The sequence below is a fragment of the Anabrus simplex genome, chromosome 2 (assembly GCF_040414725.1).
Source record: "Anabrus simplex isolate iqAnaSimp1 chromosome 2, ASM4041472v1, whole genome shotgun sequence".
Lineage (NCBI taxonomy): Eukaryota > Metazoa > Arthropoda > Insecta > Orthoptera > Tettigoniidae > Anabrus > Anabrus simplex.
This window is the reverse complement of record NC_090266.1, coordinates 283151811-283173905: the sequence shown is the minus strand read 5'-3', so window position 1 is coordinate 283173905 and position 22095 is coordinate 283151811. Positions and strand designations below refer to the sequence as shown.

General features: G+C 39.7%; 1 protein-coding gene across 1 annotated transcript in view; it reads right to left on the bottom strand.

Annotated features, from left to right (window-relative positions):
- Positions 1-22095, bottom strand: part of LOC136864055 (ceramide-1-phosphate transfer protein) — a 142038-nt gene that overhangs the window by 7745 nt on the left and 112198 nt on the right. The window contains exon 3 of the mRNA XM_067140585.2: positions 9659-9834. Within this exon, the coding sequence (XP_066996686.1) occupies positions 9659-9834 (176 nt within the window). The remainder of the gene's footprint in view (positions 1-9658; positions 9835-22095) is intronic.

Sequence of the window (22095 nt, the reverse complement as noted above, 5' to 3'; positions counted from 1 at the left end):
ATTTCATTTGCTTGTATCCTAGTCACGGCTCTCTGCCTCATTACCCAAGTTTCAGCTGCATATGTCAAAATAGGTATATAGTATGTCCTGTGAATCACTTTTTTGCTTCTCTGAGGGATATCCTTTCTCCAAACCAGGCTTCTGACATTTTTCAGGAACGCTCCTGCTTGGCTTCCACGCTCCTTATAATTTCTTCTACTTTCCTCTATGATACTTCCCAGGTACTTGAAATTCTCTACCTTTCCTAAGCTGTTCCCCTCCCCTCTCGTAGGTCTCCCCTTCTTTCTAGTTGTGATCACTATCTTGCTCTTTTTAGCATTAAATTTCATTCCAAATTGTTCCACCTCATCTTCCCACACATCTAACTGTACCTGGATACTCTCTTCCTTCTCTCCCCAGACTAACAAGTCGTCCACAAACGAGAAGCTTATTTCCAAATGGTACCAAATACAAAAAGTAATATTTTACAGGAGCGAGGATAAAAGCTCAGAGTGTAAAATTTCAACTGAAAATTCATTTGAGTACTTTTATTATGTTCAGATAGAATAAATGCATTGTTATAAAAATTATTTCTGTTTAAGCTTTTGCGGTTTAGGAAATAATCAAAGAAAATGATGGATTTGGTACTTTTGGCACTAAAACTCTAAATACCTTCACCTGAAAGACAAATTTCACTGCAGTCATCAGAATCTTCGATAAAACCGACTGTATTTAGTTATACAATAGTTAGATTTAAGGTATTTACAGTAAAGGTATAGATTATATAAATAATATTAAATAAAATTGAACAAAACAATGAAAATAATGCAAAGTATCAGTACTGAACTTAAAGAATTATGACTGTAGTTTGTGTCTAAAAAACATGAATATAGTACATAACTTGTGAACTAGACAATGGATAATATTATTCAGTACTAAAAATGAAATAATGAAATTGCTAATATATGACAACAAAACCGTGCAAAATTAAATTTAACTAGTCAATATTTTAACCAAAATCCAGACCCTTTCTTCTATACTTCTGTGGTCTCTGTGCTATCATAAAATATTTCAGTGTCACTAATATCATTATCATTAACAACGTCATCATCTGGCAAATTTAACACATGTGAGTAAAAAGGGAAGTCATCCACCTTGTACCCCCTGTCCCTGAAAAGTTGGAGTACATATTTTTTTTTGCAGCCTTGATATGATTTTGACTTTCAATGTGGTTAAGCTGTGTGGGAATGCTATCATATTTCAGACCTTCTTTTAGGATTCTATGTTCACAGAATGGTGCATGGGAATAAAAAGGATGCAATCCAACCAGACCACTTCTTGGCTCTAGAGTGATTGTTTTTGCCTCACTTATTCTTAAGTTTTTTTTTTCCCCTGATGTCATAAATGTCTTTAGGCAGTTCTTCCCAGTTTACCCAGTGAAAATTTACATTATACACATGAACTGTTCCAGTTTGAGCAAACAAAGCATCATATTCCTCAGGAAGCAGAATCTGCACGTTTTTCCTTAACTTTTTCTCTACCAGCCCAAAGCCCTATCTACAGGCATGTAAGAGTCTCCTCCTACAGGAAAGAACCATTCTACTTTGAAGTTAAAATTATTGGCAATACTGCAGAACAAGAAAAGGTTACAATAGATCTTGTTTTGTGATGAGCAGCTGTCACAGAACACACGAATGATTGAAATATTATTTTTGTCACAGTAAGGTTTCAGCACCATTAAGAAAAAGTCCCACAGACATGAACTTATTTCATTGGGCCCTCTCCCTCCCTCACATTCTAACCAGCAATAGAAATGGGTAGTATGTGGAGATTTTTTTTTTTTTTTTTCAAGAATCACTTTCCCTAGAATATAATACCACATCTGCCTGGCATAATATGCCTCACCAATGTTGGTTTTGGGAAGTGGCTGCTTCTGCATCAGATCAAAATCCACTGTGACAGTGCCACCTGGAATCTCATTAAGCTTAAAAAAGGCTTTGACTCGATGCTTATGAACAATTCATTGAACAATTTCTTTTCTTAATTACTGGATGCTTTCAATTTAACTTTTAATGAAGGCATTCACTGCAGACATCCCGTTTCACACTTCCAAATCCAAGATTAAACTGGGTAACAAAAATCTGCAATGGAAGATGTTAATAAAATGTAAGTGTAAGTTTAAGCAAGTACATGATGATAAAATGCTTTGTACACATTCAGGCTGTAAATCTAGGCCTATTTGACTGCAGGAAGTCTAAGTGAAGCATGTAATTTAATCCTCACAAAAAGAGTGAAGGAGTGTGAAGTATCAGTTAATTTTAAAATTATTTTACGATTTTACTTGAGCTGCCTCGGACCTATGGGAGTAACGGAGTCCCACTCCCATTTGACAGGCGAGGGACTCCTTGGAAACAACTTGGCGAACGAAATGGAATTCGATGGGGAGCTATCAATATTAATGGGGTTTATGGAAGAAAGAAAGTAGAACTGGCTGAGTCTGCAAAGAGGATGCATCTGGATGTGCTAGGAGTAAGTGATATTCAGGTAAGGGAAGATAACGAGGAAGAGATAGGAGATTATAAAGTGTACTTGACGGGCATTAGAAAGGGAAGGGCAGAATCTGGGGTAGGGCTCTTTATCAGGAATACCATTGCATGCAACATAGTTTCTGTTAGGCGCGTAAATGAGCAAATGATGTGGGTGGATTTGACAGTTGGAGGAATTAGGACTAGAATTGTCTCTGTGTATTCACCATGTGAGGGTGCAGATGGGGATGAAGTTGACAAGTTTTATGAAGCATTGAGTGACATCATGGTCAGGGTCAACTGCAATGACAGAATAGTGCTAATGGGCGATTTCAATGCGAGAGTTGGGAATAGAACTGAAGGATACGAAAGGGTGATTGGTAGATATGGGGAAGATATGGAAGCTAATGGGAAAGGGAGGCGTTTGCTGGATTTCTGTGCTAGTTTAGCAGTTACGAATACATTCTTCAAGCATAAGGCTATTCACCGCTACATATGGGAGGCTAGGGGTACCAGATCCATAATAGACTATATCTTAACCGACTTCGAATTCAGGCAATCTGTTAGGAATGTACGAGTTTTCCGGGGATTTTTCGATGATACAGACCACTATCTGATCTGTAGTGAACTAAGTATATCTAGGCCTAGGGTAGAGAAAGTGAAATCTGTCTGCAAACGAATAAGGGTAGAAAATCTCCAGGACGATGAAATTAGACAGAAGTACATGGATATGATTAGTGAGACGTTTCGAACAGTAGACAGTAAGCAGGTTCAGGATATAGAAAGTAAATGGGTGGCATACAGGGATGCTGTAGTAGAAACAGCAAGGGAACGCCTAGGAACAACTGTGTGTAAAGATGGGAAAAGGCGAACATCTTGGTGAAATGATGAAGTGAGAGCAGCTTGTAAATGTAAAAAGAAGACTTATCAGAAATGGTTCCAAACAAGGGCCGAGGCAGACAGGGATTTGTACGTAAATGAAAGAAACAGAACGAAACAAATAGTTGATGAATTCAAAAAGAAGTCGTGGGAAGATTTTGGTAATAACCTAGAAAGGCTAGGTCAAGCAGCAGGGAAACCTCTCTGGACAGTAATACAGAATCTTAGGAGGGGGGGAGGAAATGAACAGTGTTTTGAGTAATGCAGGTGGACTCATAATAGATTCAGGGAATGACTGGAGAGGTGGAGGGATTATTTTGAACATCATCTCAATGTAAAAGGAAATCAACCTGGTGGTGTTGCGAACAGCCCAGCTCATGAGGAGGAGGAAAATGATGTTGGTGAAATTACGTTTGAGGAAGTGGAAAGGATGGTAAATAAGCTCCATTTTCATAAAGCAGTAGGAATAGATGAAATTAGACCTGAAATGGTGAAGTATAGTGGGAAGGCAGGGATGAAATGGCTTCACAGAATAGTAAGATTAGCATGGAGTGTTGGTAAGGTACCTTCAGATTGGACAAAAGCAGTAATTGTACCTATCTATAAGCAAGGAAACAGGAAGGATTGCAACAACTATCGAGGTATCTCATTGATTAGTATACCACGCAAAGTATTCAATAGCATCTTGGAAGGGAGGGTGCGATCAATCGTTGAGAGGAATTTGGATGAAAACCAGTGTGGTTCCAGACCACAGAGAGGCTGTCAGGATCAGATTTTCAGTATGCGCCAGATAACTGAAAAATGCTATGAGAGGAATAGGCAGTTGTGTTTATGTTTCGTAGATCTAGAGAAAGCATATGACAGGGTACTGAGGGAAAAGATGTTCGCTATACTGGGGGATTATGGATTTAAAGGTAGATTATTAAAATCAAAGGCATTTATGTTGACAATTGGGCTTCGGTGAGAACTGATTGTAGAATGAGTTTTTGGTTCAGGGTACTTACAGGGGTTAGACAAGGCTGTAATCTTTTACCTTTGCTGTTCGTAGTTTACATGGATCATCTGCTGAAAGGTATAAAATGGCAGGGAGGGATTCAGTTAGGTGGAAATGTAGTAAGCAGCCTGGCCAATGCTGACGACTTTGTGTTAATGGCAGATTGTGCCGAAAGCCTGCAGTCTAATATCTTGGAACTTAAAAAATAGGTGCAATGTGTATGGTATGAAAATCAGCCTCTCGAGGACTAAATTGATGTCAGTAAGTAAGAAATTCAACAGAATTGAATGCCAGATTGGTGATACAAAGCTAGAACAAGTCGATAATTTCAAGTATTTAGGTTGTGTGTTCTCCCAGGATTGTAATATAATAAGTGAGATTGAATCAAGGTGTCGTAAAGCTAATGCAGTGAGCTCGCTGTTGCGATCAACAGTATTCTGTAAGAAGGAAGTCAGCTCTCAGACAAAACTATCATTACATCGGTCTGTTTTCAGACCAACTTTGCTTTACGGGAGCGAAAGCTGGGTGGACTCAGGATATCTTATTCATATGTTAGAAGTAACAGACATGAAAGTAGTAAGAATGATTGCTGGTACAAACAGGTGGGAACAATGGCAGGAAGGTACTCGGAATGAGGAGATAAAGGCTAATTTAGGAATGAACTCGATGGATGAAGCTGTACGCATAAACCGGCTTCGGTGGTGGTGTCATGTTAGGCGAATGGAGGAGGATAGGTTACCTAGGAGAATAATGGACTCTGCTATGGAGGGTAAGAGAAGTAGAGGTAGACCAAGGCGACAATGGTTAGACTCAGTTTCTAACGATTTAAAGATAAGAGGTATAGAACTAAATGAGGCCACAACACTAGTTGCAAATCGAGGATTGTGGCGACGTTTAGTAAATTCACACAGGCTTGCAGACTGAATGCTGAAAGGCATAACAGTCTATAATGATAATGTATGTATGTTTACTTGAGCTGTCTACCTTAAAAGACAAGTCGTTTTATTCGCACAGCCGCTTATGTTTTATAATTGGGCAATTCTATGCATATAACAACATTTTAATCTGTGTTTTAACTGGACCTCATGCTTCATGTTCATGCTGCACTATTTTAACGTTAAAGATTGACAAGACGTCAACACGCCGCATCACAAGATCTAAGACTTTTATTTACTTATTTTAACGTGTCCTCACCTTATTTTCAATGTTTGTATGTGTGACTGAAGATCTCCCATAAGAGGACGAAACATGTATCACGAGTATAGTCTAATGTAGTCTTTTCAATAAAGATAATTACAGTATTGTAAAGGTGGAATTATAAATTTAAATTTTCACAAGTTGTTATTTTGACTTTCAACCTGTCACTTATCCCTTTTACTTCCGCTTTCAATCCATTTCTTACTACCACTCCTACTCCATTTCACTTTCCTTCATCATTTCCCATCCAGTAGAACCAAAATCCATTCCACAGCTCTCTCTTACATTCCCCCCTCCATTTAGTCTCTGCCAGCCCTAATACATCCAGTTTTCTTCTTTCCATCATGTCTACAACCTCTTCTACTTTCCCAGTTGATGTTTGTATATTCAGTGTTCCAATTCGTAATCCTTTTCCTCACCAGGTTCGTCTGTTACATCCATCCGGCTTATTGTTCCTTATGACTTTGGAAGAGAGTTGATATCTATCACCAACTTGCTAGGCCTGTCGTGACTTCACCAGCACTTTTACACTTCTTAATAATATACACCAATTCATAAAAAGTTAGAGCCTCCGTGGCTCAGACGGCAGCGCGTCGGCCTCTCACCGCTGGATACCGTGGTTCAAATCCCAGTCACTCCATTTGAGATTTGTGCTGAACAAAGCGGGGGCAGGACAGGTTTTTCTCCGGGTACTCCAGTTTTCCCTGTCATATTTCATTCCAGCAACACTCTCCATTCTCATTTCATTGCATTTATCAGTCATTAATAAATCACTTTGGGAGTGGCGAACCCATCGTACTAATAGCCTACATATGATTCATTCATTCATTCCCTGACCCGGTCAATGACTGGAGCAAATGTTGTAGGTTTTCATTTTCATAAAAAGTTATTAGGTAAAAAATTGAAAATTTTCTACATTTATCTTATTCTTAATTAGTTTCAAAAGACTGAAGAAAAAATAGAAGTTACGTGATATTGGTGCTTTAAACATTCCAATTGCTAGTAGAATTGAGTGGGTGGGATAATGAGATGACATACCTGCTTACTTGGGCAACTCTGAGCAACCTCTCAGGGCCAAAATACTTTCCACTTGATACGCATTATAATAAGGAGCCAATCAGCCTCTGGTATGATGACTTAATGGACATAATGTTTGGCATTGAATCTATTTGTTGGCCAAAGATGGTTCTGTTTATTGTCAAGCTTTACCATGCACAGGGTACACCAATTGAAGTTTATTTTCCATGAGAATCCCATGGAAAGTACCTCCATATCTGTCCCTTCGTCTTGTTCTACATGGAATCTGGTCTTTTTTTGGCTTTGTTGGAAAATTGGGAACCCCAATGTCAGCCTCTTGGGAAATCCAGGTCCTATTTGGTGAATATGTTTGCAAAGTTAAAAGTTATATAAGACTGAAGGAAAAATTAGAAGTTATGTGATATTGGTACTTTAAACATTCCAATTGCTAGTAGTCTGTGGAACAAATGTAGCTTTATTCTTGTTATTTGGTTTTTAGTAACTTATATTAATCTTATGTTAAATGTTGTCAATGACGATGATGATGATGGTGGTGGTGGTTTCAAGGGGCCAAACATCAAGGTAATAAGCCCCTGTATCAATGTGGCATAGTACCCATTAACAACTGCCAGGTAATTTATGATGTTTCATATGCCAGTGTTTACTTCTGTGCCAAGTGGCACATTACAATAATATATTTATTGCAGCTAATTGCCATATACAAAGAATAAACAAAATCATTCAATGCAGAACTTAATTAGAGGAATTTTCTTTCCTTCACACCTTAGTATGTGATAGCAATCACACTGCTTCCCGCACAAAGCACACATGCATCCCTCATTTGGAGAGTGATACTTCGTCATGGAGCATAGTTTGAAGTGAAAACCATGCACAGCAAGCCTTGTTGATACGTACCGTAACTCGTAGTTAGCTTCCTTTCATTTGTCATTCATCATCGCTTCCGTACTGTAGAAGTCCAACCAGATTTCTGATTTCTTCCTCTGATGTTCGCGGAATAAACTTTGGTATGCTGGAGTTGATGGGAGAGAGAATTTGTCCCGTATTTCCTCCAAAAACATTATTTCCCTAGTTAGCTCATACGCCAGTCTCGAAGAGGTGAATTTCGACAAACATAGGGCTCTCTTTAAAAATGTTGCTTTTATCTTCTCCACATCCTTTAAGTTTCTTACTGACAGATGCTGTAGGTTACTACAGGTGCTATTTTCACTCTGAATAACTTCAACGCTATCTGAAAGGATATTTTATATTGATGTCATTAATAGCTACCACTGCTGCTGTTAATCTCTATTTGATATGCGCTGTGAAATTGGTTCCTTGTATATGCAGTGTTATTCCGAGGTATTTAATTTTATTCACACTGGACAATGGTTCTCCATCCAAATATATCGCATCACTTGTTGCATGTCTGCCTCCTTTCCTAAAGGTCATAGTCATCGTTTTACTTCTGTTAACATGAAGGTCATTTATTTTAGCCCACTCTACGAGTCGATCAAATGCCGACTGCAGATCAGGTATTGATCTGGACACTAAAACCATGTCATATGCGTACATATAAATGTTTGTGCTTTCTGTCTTCATTGCCTGAATGACATCATGTGTTGCAACATTAAAAAGGAGAGGGCTTAAAGGATCACCTGTAGTCTGGTCTATTGGATTGGATATTGTGATCGAATCGTCTATTTGCACCTCATTCTTTGCCAGAATGTTTTTTACTAGTTGCAATATGGGATTATTTTTTCCTATGAGATCCTCAATCTTTGATAATATGACTTGTGTTTGACTAATTGTATCAAAGGCTTTCGAATAATCCACAAATATAACATGTAGCTTCCCCTTCGTGAATCTAAAGGCTTCATGAATATCATTCTGAAGGCATTCTATAGCCTGTATTGTGGACTGGTTTTTCCTAAATCCAAATTGCTCTTCTGGGAGATACTGATCTATTAAAGCATTCAGCCTTTGCGTTAACAGCTTAGTCAATATCTTCAATAATGTGCTTTCTAGTGCTACTCCTCGATATGAATTAGGGTCGCTTAAGTCTCCCTTCCCTTTATAAAGGGTCTTTATTGTTGAAGTCCGCCATCAATCTGGTATTCTTCCCTGTTTAACACATTCGTTGAATAGGCTAGTAAGGGGTTCAATGAGAACAGGAGCCAAACTCTTCAAATGAGCCCATGAGCTTTGTTATTTTTCAAATTTAAGAGTACCTCCTGTATCTCCTGTGCGCTGAACATATCTAATGGTCCGTCATTTTCGATGCTATCATTGATTATGCGTGGTCTCGTGTCCTTAAATGTCAAAACCTGTGTGTAATGAGCCGACCACGTGTTCATGGGAACATTCCGAGGAAATGTTGGTCGTTTGAGCTTGATAACCATGTAAGGGTTGTTTTCTGCCTCTTCTATCTGTGGCACATTATGAATCTATATAATATGAATCTGAATGCATGTAAGGTGTATCTACAGGGAGTACTTCAAGTTGAGTATGTTAGTTTTTTGGAGTGAAATATATTAATTTTGTGAAATTAAATATTCAATGCTAAATATAATTAAGCTTCTCAATCTAGAACAAGACAACACAGCACGAATTAGGGCTCTGTCTGTTAGAATGTCATCAACAAACAATTTCTATACCCCTATCTGTTCACATATAGTGGCAATGGATTAACTCTGAAAGGTTCAATTCATAAAAAATGAGATAAATTTTGTAGCATTTTCACTCCTCCGTATACTTGTAATTATCATAATACTGACAAAATTAACTCCAGAATACAATATCAAATGGATGTGGAATCTAGCAATTAATAAGTATGATCTTTGTTTAGGCAATATCTAAACTAATCAACTTTGAGCTGGAACACAGTATATACCTCCATACCATAAATTTCCCAAATTTGTTGCCTTAGAACGGATATAATTCTTTTTTTTTTTTCTTTCAAAAACTTTCCATTTCTTCAAAATGGATATTTTATAACAGAAATAATAATATTATTCACAACATTTCATTATGCATTTTAATGGATACTGTGCAAATTTATTTTTATTACCTTTTGAAGCAATCCATTTCTGTTGGGCAAGGAGTACATTGCAACTATAGCTCCTTTGCGAATTATCCAAGGGTGATATTTGGCCAAAGTCTCATTGTATGCTTCTTGACAAACAGTTGTGGTTTTGTCATCACATTTGAGTTCACCTACCCTTTCCAAGAACAGTCTAATAAAATCTGTGGAAAAACAAGTTAAAACTAATTATGTAAAACAATACAGTAAATACCACTTATAACTCTGCGTTTTAAGACTTGAATACCCTCACCTCTCTGCCATCACAACAGATTAAATACGGTATCAGATCATAGCTGTTGAATACCTCATCTATTACATCTCATGTTCATCCCATTTGTTTACTTCACTGGTTTTATCAAATACATATTTTTTACATACAGTATAATCCTTATTAAAAATTTGATATTCATCTAGAAACAAATTATCATCTTACAACTGATTGCAAGTGAAATGGGGATTCAAAATTAATGAAGCAACCTATGTTTAGTCTGGTAACCACTCTGAACATAATTTGGTCGCATATTTCCATATTTCCGGGGAAATACTTGGTTTGCATTCTGTGAACAGGTGGTGGTGGTGATGATAATGATGATCGTTGTTTAAAGGGGTCTAACATCTAGGTCATCGGCCCCTAATGGTACGAGGTGGAACGAAATGTAATGATACTTCAAATTTTAAAATGTAACCACTGACTAGAATTTAAAACACATGAAGATGGAAAATGCTTACGAATTTAAAATAATCAGTGGATCTAATTTGCAATACCTTATTTTCTGATCAGTAAAGATAGATTAAGCTAGAATAAGGCATTGTCTTGAAGTGTAATTATTATTATTATTATTCAAGGTAAAAATAAAAACACAAAAAAAAAAAAAGAATCAACAGAATAAAATGCAGTTAAAAATAAAATAAAAATGATAAAACAGGCCACTATCCCTCATAAAATGGATGACGAAGTCTGCTAACTGCTCGCCATCTCGTAGAATGCGGGAGATCTTAAGATGTGTCCTATCATTCCATCTCTTCTTCTCATCAAATTTAGCCAAATCCCTATCTTCTCACCAATTTGATTCAGCATCTCTTCATTCGTGATTCGATCTATCCAGCTCCCCTTCACCATTCTTCTGTAACACCACATTTCAAAAGCTTCTATTCTCTTTTTTTTCCGAACTAGTTATCATCCATGTTTCTCTTCCATACAATGTTATGCTCCAGACGAAAGTCTTCGAAAACATCTTTCTAATTCCTATATCAATGTTCGAAGTGAGCAGATTTCTTTTCTTAAGAAAGGCCTTCCTTGCTTGTGCTAGTCTGCATTTTATGCCCTCCTTAGTTCTGCCATTATTACTTATTTTACTACCCAAGTATCAATATTCATCTACTTCCTTTAACCATTTGGGCTACCAATTTTTTGGAAAAATTGTACCCTTACATACTATTTATTGTTTCAGTTATTATAAGGAAATGCAGACGAATATATACACGTACGTAGATGGTTTGAAAAGTTCTCGGAATCTACTAGAATTAAGTATCTTACCTCGGTGGAACTGCTTTTATTTTTCAACATAGTCTTCCTGTAGACTAATGCATTTGGTCCAGCGATGTTCCGATGCCTTGATCCCATCTCGAAAATGAGATTCCTCCAGGCCTGCAAAATACCTCTCCAATTCGGCTGTCAGTTCTTCCCTTGTAGAAAATCTCCGCCCACCGAGGAAAATTTTCAGCTTGGGGAATAGATGAAAGTCTGACTGTGCCAAATCAGGTGAATAAGGTGGATGTGGCAACAATTCGTACCCCAGTTCATAAAGTTTTGCCATGGCAATAACACATGTGTGCGGCGGAGCGTTGTCCTTATGAAAGATGACCTTTTTCCTTGCCAAACCAGGCCTTGTTTCGCGTATCATTTCCTGTAGTTGGTCTAGGAGGTTTGCATAGTATTGCCCCGTAATTGTTTGGCCAGTAGGAAGAAAATCTATCAGCAGAATGCCTTTTGCATCCCAGAAAACTGAGGCCATGACCTTTTTGGCCGAACGCACTGCCTTTGCTTTCTTTGGTGGTGGTGAATCAGCATGTTTCCACTGCTTTGACTGCTGTTTTGTCTCTGGGGTATAGTAGTGGACCCAAATTTCATCTGTAGTCACAAACCGGCGCAAAAAATCTTGTTGGTTGCACTGAAAACGGGCCAGACTTTGTTCGGACATTTCCAATCTGGTGTGTTTATTGTCCAATGTCAAGAGCCGCGGCACCCATCTTGCGGATAATTTTTTCATACCCAATTCTTCGGTTAAAATATAATATACCCATTCAGAAGACATCCCTACAGCTTCAGCAATCTCCCGCACTTTCAGTCGATGATCCTCCATGACCATTTTATGCACTTTTGGGATAAATTCTGGGGTCGTAACACTTTTTGACCGTCCACTACGCGGATCATCATCCAAGCTCTCCCGACCAAATTTAAACTCGCTGGTCCACTTGTCAATAGTTGAAAATGAAGAAGCAGAGTCCCCCAGTGTGTTCTGAAAGGCGGCATGAATTTCCTTTGCTTTCATACCTTTCTTTACAAAGTATTTAATCACTGCTCGAATCTCAGTTTTTTCCATTATCACAAATCACTACGCGGGAAAAACAACAAAAAGTCGTCACTACCACATTCCTGCAGCTAGAGCACTGACGCACCACGTGTTCACTCACAAAGGATGTGCGATTATTGCGCGGGAACCTCGTTGTTCTAGCACTGACATCTAGCGATGATTCCGAGAACTTTTCAAACCGTCCTCGTATGTTACATACATATAAACAACTCATGTCAGCATTTTACAGCCTACAAGCCCGGAAAACGCTAACATGATTTGTAACACCGGCCGTGAAAGCCTCAATTGCTACATATCAACAACTTTTTTTGCATTCCATCCTACATTTTATTTCTATTTGCTTTACATCGCACCTACACAGATAGGTCTTATGGCCACAATGCGACAGGAAAGGCCTAGGAATGGGAAGGAAGCGGCCGTGGCCTTAATTAAGGTACAGCACCAGCATTTGTCTGGTGTGAAAATGGGAAACCAAGGAAAACCATCTTTAGGGCTGCTAACAGTGGGGTTCGAACCCACCATCTCCCGGATGTGAGCTCAAAGCTGCGAGCCCCTAACCGCATTGCCAACTCGCCCAGTCATCCTACATTTATGATTTGGAGAAGTCCTCTCATGTATGCAACACTAAAGAAAAAGGTGTCTACATGCAAAGCAACCTCTCATTTGAGGTACCGGTACTCTAATGAGGTATCCTTGCAGAGACCCTGTGTTGGACCACTCTGCATTTTTTTTTTTTTTACATGAACCCAGAACTGTGGGTTTAGAAATTCATTGACCACTTACTATTCTGTTGGATTATCTTCTAACCTCCTCTTTACCATGGAGTGAATTTCACAAACTGGCTTACATCAGTAAATTTATTAGCTTCAAGTTCCCAAATTCAGCCTTTACTGGTGTTCCTACTTCTTCTTCTTCTTCTTCTTCTTCTTCTTCTTCTTCTTCTTGTTGTTGTTGTTGTTGTTGTTGTTGTTGTTGTTGTTGTTGTTGTTGTTGTTGTTGTTGTTGTTGTTGTTGTTGTTGTTGTTGTTGTTGTTGTTGTTGTTGTTGTTGTTGTTGTTGTTGTTGTTGTTGTTGTTGTTGTTGTTGTTGTTGTTGTTGTTGTTGTTGTTGTTGTTGTTGTTGTTGTTGTTGTTGTTGTTGTTCCTCCTTGTGTAAATCTTGAGTTATCCAGTGGCGCTAGCTCTTCAGAACCAGAATCAGATTCACCCTCATCAACATCATTTGAAGGTGAATTATTTTCACTTCGCACACTTTCAAAGTGAATCTCAACATCAATATTCTCAAGCGAATCACGAATAACACCATTTGCTTCACTCCAAGCTACTGCCATATTTGTTTACAAATAACACACAATGAATTACCATTTTTTATGATATAAAAATGAAGTTCAGGTAGTTCCTGATGACATCTGTTGGTTACATTTTAAAACTTATAGAACAAACCTTGCTGACTTGGTAACCATAAATACGTGTCTGTAGGTAGTCCGTGCAAGCGGACAGAAGTGTCCGTCAAAGTATGTCTGTACCTTTCACTCAATGGACAGAACATTCTGTCAAAGTAAGGCATGAGTTTAAGACTTCATTTCCTAATCGAATATTACCTGCATCACCTGACTTTGTTCAACTGCACTCTATTACTTTTGTTTTGGACTTATTTTTCATCTTGTACTCCTTACTCAAGACTCCATCCATACCATTCAGCAATTTCTCCAGATCGCCTGCAGTCTCAGTTAAAATAACAATATTATTGGCAAATTCTAGGCTTTGATTTCCTCCCCTTAGAATTTGACTCCCTTTCCAAATTCTGCTTTGCTTTCCCTTATTGCCTGTTCTATATAAACACTGAAAAGGAGGGGGGACAAACTGTAGCCTTACATCACTCCTTTCTAGATTGCTGCTTCTTTTTTCAAAGCCCTTGATTCTTATCACTGCAGACTGATTTTCATATAGATTGTACATAATTCTTCATTCTCGGTATCTGATCCCGATCACCTTCAGAATAATGTAAAGTTGCAACAATTTATTAAATTATAAGAAGGCCGGTTTCGACTCCCATGAAGTCATCATCAGTTCTTGGTAAAAATTAAATTAAGGAAAATCTGATAACGATCATCATAACGAAAAATCCTTGTACCTATAGGTGGTTGCATGGAAATACATCATTGAGTTGATAGATATAACCTTGAAATGCAACATACACTTGGCAAGGAGAACTTGGAGCTTAGAAAGTTCCCAGTTCTGGCTCTAACAGTCATGTGTTCATAGAACTCGGAACACTGGAATTACATGTACTGGATTAAAAATAATTACAAAACACAATAAGGACACTTATAATGGTGTGGAAAACTTGTTTCTCTAAGAGCATTCTGGATTTGACAGTCCTGTTCGTCTGAAAAAGATTGGATGAAATACACAATGAAGCAAAATGTATAAAGACATAGATCTAGTCTAAACTGTTGCGCGTTCATGTACACGGAACACTGAGAACACTTGTATTGTTTGATAACACACTCGTTCAAATGAAAACACTTATAACCATATGAAATATTGGCGTTAGTAGAACGTTTATGGGTTGACTGTCCTGCGTCCCCTGACTAAACTATTGAAATAAATATACATTGAATGTTAAAGATAAACTACTTGGTATTTAAAGTTCTGGTTTTTGGTTACAAAAAATTATCATGTGTTCGTGGAACACAGATCAGAACTGCTGGTCCTGCTTCTGTCTGCTGGAAACTAATGCATTAACGCAGTTGAAATTAATTGATTGAAAGTTTATACACCAATGCGAAACACTTGGCATCTTAATATTCTTGGATCCGAGTAAAATATCGTTGTATGTTTACACAACTTGGTATAGACTTGTCGAGCGGTCTTGTCACAATCAACCAGAATATGTGAACCTTTTAAAAAAAATATAAAAACAGAAAACAAAGACTTGTTGACTATTACCACCACACATGAATTTATTAGTAGAATTAAGCTGGTTGAATAGCTGGGCGAACGTTCTAGTAACGCCAATATTTCATACGGTTATAAGTGTTTTCATTTGAATGAGTGTGTAATCAAACAATACAAGTGTTCCCAGTGTTCCCAGTGTTCCGTGTACATGAACGCGCAACAGTTTAGACTAGATCTATGTCTTTATACATTTTGCTTCATTGTATATTTCATCCAATCTTTTTCAGACAGAAACAGGACTGTCAAATCCAGAATGCTCTTAGAGAGCCAAGTTTTCCACACCATTATAAGTGTCCTTATTGTGTTTTGTAATTATTTTCAATCCAGTACATGTAATTCCAGTGTTCCAAATTCTATGAACACAAGACTGTTAGAGCCAGAACTGGGAACTTTCTAAGCTCCAAGTTCTCCTTGCCAAGTGTATGTTGCATTTCAAGGTTATATCTATCAACTCAATGATGTATTTCCATGCAACCACCTATAGGTGCAAGGATTTTTCGTTATGATGATTCTTATCAGATTTCCCTTAATTTAATTTTTACCAAGAACTGATGATGACTCCATGGGAGTCAAAACCCATCTTCTTATAATTTAATAAATTGCTGCAATGTGTTGAATGGTGGAACATCCCTCAAACTCTACATTAAACGTCAACACAGAAATGAAGATCATAACTTACGACACCTTCAGAATCTCAAATAGCTTGGTCCAATCAACATTATTGAATGAGTTTTCTAGATCTATGAATGCCATGTATGTGGGCTTGTTCTTCTTAATTTGATCCACTAAGATCTGACTTAAAGTCAGGATTGCTTCACGTGTTCCTCCATTTCTTCTGAAGTACCTAAGGAGGTGGTCATCGAGTTGGCTAAACGCAATCTTCGAGAAGCTGGGAAGAACAGGGAAAAGCAGCAGCGGAAGGAAGGGGATATGGCGAGATGGTGTGGGAGGACATCAGTAGACGAATAAGTTTAGGTGGTGTCTTTAAAAGTAGGAAAGATCACAATATGAAGATAAAGTTGGAATTCAAGAGGACAAATTGGGGCAAATATTTGTTTATAGGAAGGGGAGTTAGGGATTGGAATAACTTACCAAGGGAGATGTTCAAAAAATTTCCAATTTCTTTGCAATCATTTAAGAAAAGGCTAGGGAAACAACAGATAGGGAATCTGCCACCTGGGCGACTGCCCTAAATGCAGATCAGTAGTGATTGATTGATTGATTGATTGATTGAAGACCCATATGTCACTGAAAGCAAGACAGGTGAGTGTGCATACCGCCTGGTTAATGATCAGAGGGAAGTGGTTGGCACCTACAACATACACTGACTGACAGAGCAAATGCAACACCAAGGAGGAGTGGTTCGAAAGGGATGAAAGTTGGGGAAAAAACAGAGACGGCACGGACGAATAATTGATGTTTATTTCAAACCGATATGCAGGTTACACAATGCGCACGGCATCGACTCAGTAGGATGTAGGACCACCGCGAGCGGCGATGCACACAGAAACACGTCGAGGTACAGAGTCGATAAGAGTGCGGATGGTGTCCTGAGGGATGGTTCTCCATTCTCTGTCAACCATTTGCCACAGTTGGTCGTCCGTACGAGGCTGGGGCAGAGTTTGCAAACGGCGTCCAATGAGATCCCACACGTGTTCGATTGGTGAGAGATCCGGAGAGTACGCTGGCCACGGAAGCATCTGTACACCTCGTAGAGCCTGTTGGGAGATGCGAGCAGTGTGTGGGCGGGCATTATCCTGCTGAAACAGAGCATTGGGCAGCCCCTGAAGGTACGGGAGTGCCAATGGCCGCAGCACATGCTGCACATAGCGGTGGGCATTTAACGTGCCTTGAATACGCACTAGAGGTGACGTGGAATCATACGTAATAGCGCCCCAAACCATGATGCCGCGTTGTCTAGCGGTAGGGCACTCCACAGTTACTGCCGGATTTGATCTTTCTCCACGCCGATGCCACACTCGTCTGCGGTGACTATCACTGACAGAACAGAAGCGTGACTCATCGGAGAACACGACGTTCCGCCATTCCCTCATCCAAGTCGCTCTAGCCCGGCACCATGCCAGGCGTGCACGTCTATGCTGTGGAGTCAATGGTAGTCTTGTGAGCGGACGCCGCGAGTGCAGGCCTCCTTCAACCAATCGACGGGAAATTGTTCTGGTCGATATTGGAACAGCCAGGGTGTCTTGCACATGCTGAAGAATGGCGGTTGACATGGCGTGCGGGGCTGCCACCGCTTGGCGGCGGATGCGCCGATCCTCGCTTGCTGACGTCACTCGGGCTGCGCCTGGACCCCTCACACGTGCCACATGTCCCTGCGCCAACCATCTTCGCCACAGGCCCTGCACCGTGGACACATCCCTATGGGTATCGGCTGCGATTTGACGAAGCGACCAACCTGCCCTTCTCAGCCCGATCACCATACCCCTCGTAAAGTCGTCTGTCTGCTGGAAATGCCTCCGTTGACGGCGGCCTGGCATTCGTAGCTATACACGTGTCCTGTGGCACATGACAACATGTTCTACAATGACTGTCGGCTGAGAAATCACGGTACGAAGTGGGCCATTCGCCAACGCCGTGTCCCATTTATCGTTCGCTACGTGCGCAGCACAGCGGCGCATTTCACATCATGAGCATACCTCAGTGACGTCAGTCTACCCTGCAATTGGCATAAAGTTCTGACCACTCCTTCTTGGTGTTGCATTTGCTCTGTCAGTCAGTGTACATAACCTGAAACCTTATGTAAGATGATGGGCAGTATGTCACAGGAAATGGAAGGAATGTGTTGTATATATTTTTCATTTGACTGACAAGTCTGAGCTATCAAAGATGCATATTATATTTTGATTTGCTCAATTGTGAGAATGTCAATTATCACAAATCAAGGGGAGGCATTGTAACTATAATCCCCTGATTTTAGGTTAGGAAATTTTCAAAAAAATAATTTGTAATATAAAGTAGTGAATATCATGCGAGTTTGTTAAATTAAAATGTAAGAACATAGTGTTACAAGAATAATTTGTAGTCAGGGAATATTGAATAGGGGAAACAGCAGTATTCATTATGAGGTCATTATAAGCATTCTCCATGTTTATTCTGTGGAAGATGCTGCATGTTATTCATTGCTCGTTCATTCTCCTTTTTTTTTGCTAGTGGCTTTACATCGCACTGATACAGACAGGTCTTATGGCGACGATGGGATAGGAAAGGGCTAGGAGTGGGAAGGAAGCAGCCGTGGCCTTAATTAAGGTACAGCCCCAGCATTTCCTGGTGTGAAAATGGGAAACCACGGAAAACCATCTACAGGGCTGCCGACAGTAGGATTCGAACCCACTATCTCTTGGATGCAACCTCACAGCTGCACGCCCCTAACCACATGGCCAACTCGCCCAGTCATTCATTCTCTGGGAGAATGTACAGTGTACAATGGTCTGTGTGTGTCATCTGGTGCTAATGTGTTATTTGGCACAGATCTGATTATTGCTAGATGGAATAGTAGGTTAAGTGTTCATTGCTTGGTCATTCTTTCAATGATTCAAAATGGCATTCGTCATTCATTGATTCTGCATTAAGTCATTTGAATAGATTCACATAGTACAGTGAGGTGACTGGGATTTTTCTTTTGTACCTCGTGTAGTTATAATACATGGTAACTTTATTCCATGGTAATGGTATTATTTTGTTCATGTAAAGGAGGTTAAGAAAGGGACAGCAGTCTCATCCAAACAAAATCATCACTTTGAAGTCTTGCGTTGAAAGCTAAGTACATACATCTGTGAACCAAGGAGGTGATTTATGTATATTGCCTGACAAAGAAAGTTAAGCACCCAGAAGGAGTGGTTGAAGGTGAATGAAACTACATATGCTGAAAGACCATGTGCCTTTATTGAACCGATTACAATATGGGATGAAAAAGACAAGGCCGCTGGCAGTTACAGGTGGAATGTTGGTGCCAGGTCAATAGGGTATCGCATCCCCCGGCCGTAATGCATGCCCTTATATGGTTCGGAATGGTGTCAAGCAGCCTTTGGAACCAGTAATCAGGCAAGTTCTTCCACAGTTGTTGCAGCTGTCCCTCCAGATCCCGCAGGTTGGTACTGGGACGGAATCCCCCTCCAGTGTCATCCCACACGTGTTCAATGATGGAGAGGTCTGGGGATCTTGCTGGCCACGGGAGGACCTGAACATGCTCTAGGCAGTCCACAGACACACGTGCTGTGTGTGCACGTACATTACCTTGTTGGCACACTCTCCAGGGTGCTGTGTCATAAGAAGTAGGACATGTGGACCCAGAATATCTGTGATGTATCGCTGTGCCGTCAAAGTCTGCAAAGCACTATTAGAGGTGACCTGAACACACATCCTATGGCTCCCCAAACCATGATGCCAGGGATTACGCCTGTGTGTCTCTGCACAATATGGACAGGATCTGCCCTCTGTCCTCGATGCTGCCAAACCCGCACACGATGGTCATCGGAGGATATGGCGAAGCGCAACTCATCACTGAACATGATGCGATACCAGTCGTCCTCTGTCCATGCCTCCCGGACAAGGCACCACTCCAAAAGCAAGCTTTGGTCTTCTGGTGTCAATGGCAACCGACGCATGGGGTGGTAGGACCCCAACCCAGTGGATACAAGCCGTCAAGACACTGTGCGGGAACTCAAAGGATGTTGCAGAATCTCCAGTACATGTTCATGGATGGCGGGTGCCGAAGTTATGGGATCCCGCAATGCTTGGCACACCATACCATGGTCCTCCTTCAGAGTGGTTTTTCTTGCTCGACCCAAACCCGCATGAAATGACTGGGTGCCCTCATGTACCCATTAAGTCCAACATGGGGTGACTGTGACATCTGAATAGCCCACATGCCTGGCAATTGCATGACCAACCAGCCTAATGCAGTCCCACAATGCAGCCTCTGTCCAATGTTGTGAACTGGTGGATAGGCTGTCTAACGCATCTGCAAGGCATTGCGGATGCTACATACTGTACGTAGTCCTCCATGAACATCATGCTTAATGGCCTGACTCACAGTAGTTGACTGGTAACAACGTATCAAAAACAGGACAGTGCCATCACGAATGCATTCTGGTGGGCATTATACACATTACAAATCAGTGTCTTGAAGCGACACTAGGGACCAGACCAACCTGTGTAAATAATGGAAGCTGGGAGGACTCAAGATGTCAGTCTGAAGAGGAAGTGTTTGTGTAATTAATATTAGGGACGACCTTAGCAAATAAGGGGCATCCAAGCATAAGGAAGGTCGTCGAACCTGTCCTTACTAGATAAAGTGGAATTCTGGTAGTATCAGGCAGTGCCTATCGGACTATTATCTTGAGGTATGTAATAAGTGTAAATATGTATATCAAAACTGAGTGTAGCTAAATTGCGGTTATTTGTGCATTTGTGGTTTGTTGATTTTGGATTTGTGAGTTTGAGCAGCAAGACGAGTTGGTATCATCAGATGATTGCTGATGTGATTTTGTTCTGTTTTGGTTTGTTTTGTAAGTCAATTCACGTAGTTAAACTTATGGCAAATCATGTTTTGGTGGAGTGAAAACCTGGCATGCTACCCATATCCAGTTTCAACGTTAAATATTAACAGGTAAGGTAATGAAGCAAACTTGGAACCTCGCCAGCCTGTGATCATCGCCTTGGGAGAATGAGTTCCTTCATGCTCAACTGAGTTATTTATTTCTGCAAGTATTTTTCAGATGGCACCCATTGTCGCCACCAATTTCGTTATTCATTTCATTATATTTTATTCAAGTTACAAGTGATAATAAGTGAAATGCCGGGCTGAGTGGTTCAGACGGTTGAGGTGTTGGCCTTCTGACCCCAACTTGGCAGGTTCGGTCCTGGATCAGTCCAGTGGTATTTGAAGGTGCTCAAATAAATCAGCCTTGTGATGGTAGATTTACAGGCATATAAAAGAACTCCTGCAAAACTAAATTCCAGCACCTCGGTATCTACAAAAACCTTTAAAAAGTAATTAGTGGGACGAAAAGCCAATAACTTTAAAAAAATTATTATTAATAAGTGAAATGATACCATTTTATGATCAGTGATCCTTTAGTTGACTTTGTGTATGACATTTACGTGGTTGAAAAATCTCCCTAAGATTTGAGATTTCTTGGAATTAATTGTGGTTTAAAAAAATTATTTGTGTGTTATTACAGAAGAATAGACCTTCGAAATAATGATGTAAGTTTCCTTACAGTTTGTAGCATAATTACAACACAAAGTAAATTTAAATATTCAGAAAATGCCTGGTTTATGGGGAGATGTACATAAATATGGTCTGGTAGTGAGAGTGCTAAAGGTAGGAAGGACCATAATATGAATATAAAGTTAGAATTCAAGAGGACAAATTGGGGAAAATATTAATTTATAGGAAGAGAAATTAGGGACTGCAATAATTTGTTGAAGGCAATGTTTGATTAATGTTCAATTTCTTTGAAATAATTTACGAGGGGAATTAGTAAACAACTGATAAGGAATCTTGCCACCTGGGCAGTGGTCCTAAATGCAAATCAATCGCAATTGCTTGGTTGAACTGGCAGCTTCCTTCAGCTACAAGAGTAATTACATTTCTTCTTCTCCTCAAAGTTTGGCTAAACAGCACCGTACCTGAAGGGTTAATGACTTTCAGTTTACTTAAGTCAAAGTTTGTCCATAACTTCCTTCCTTTGCAAGATTATTTTGTGTTGTGCCATTCTCGCTTTCTGTAGGATCATGATCTTCCATGTGGATGAATATTTAATTTTCAGTAAATGCAAAAGTTTATTACTTCTACACAAGGAGTAAATTACAGCTATGCAAGAAAGCATTATGCAATAAAATA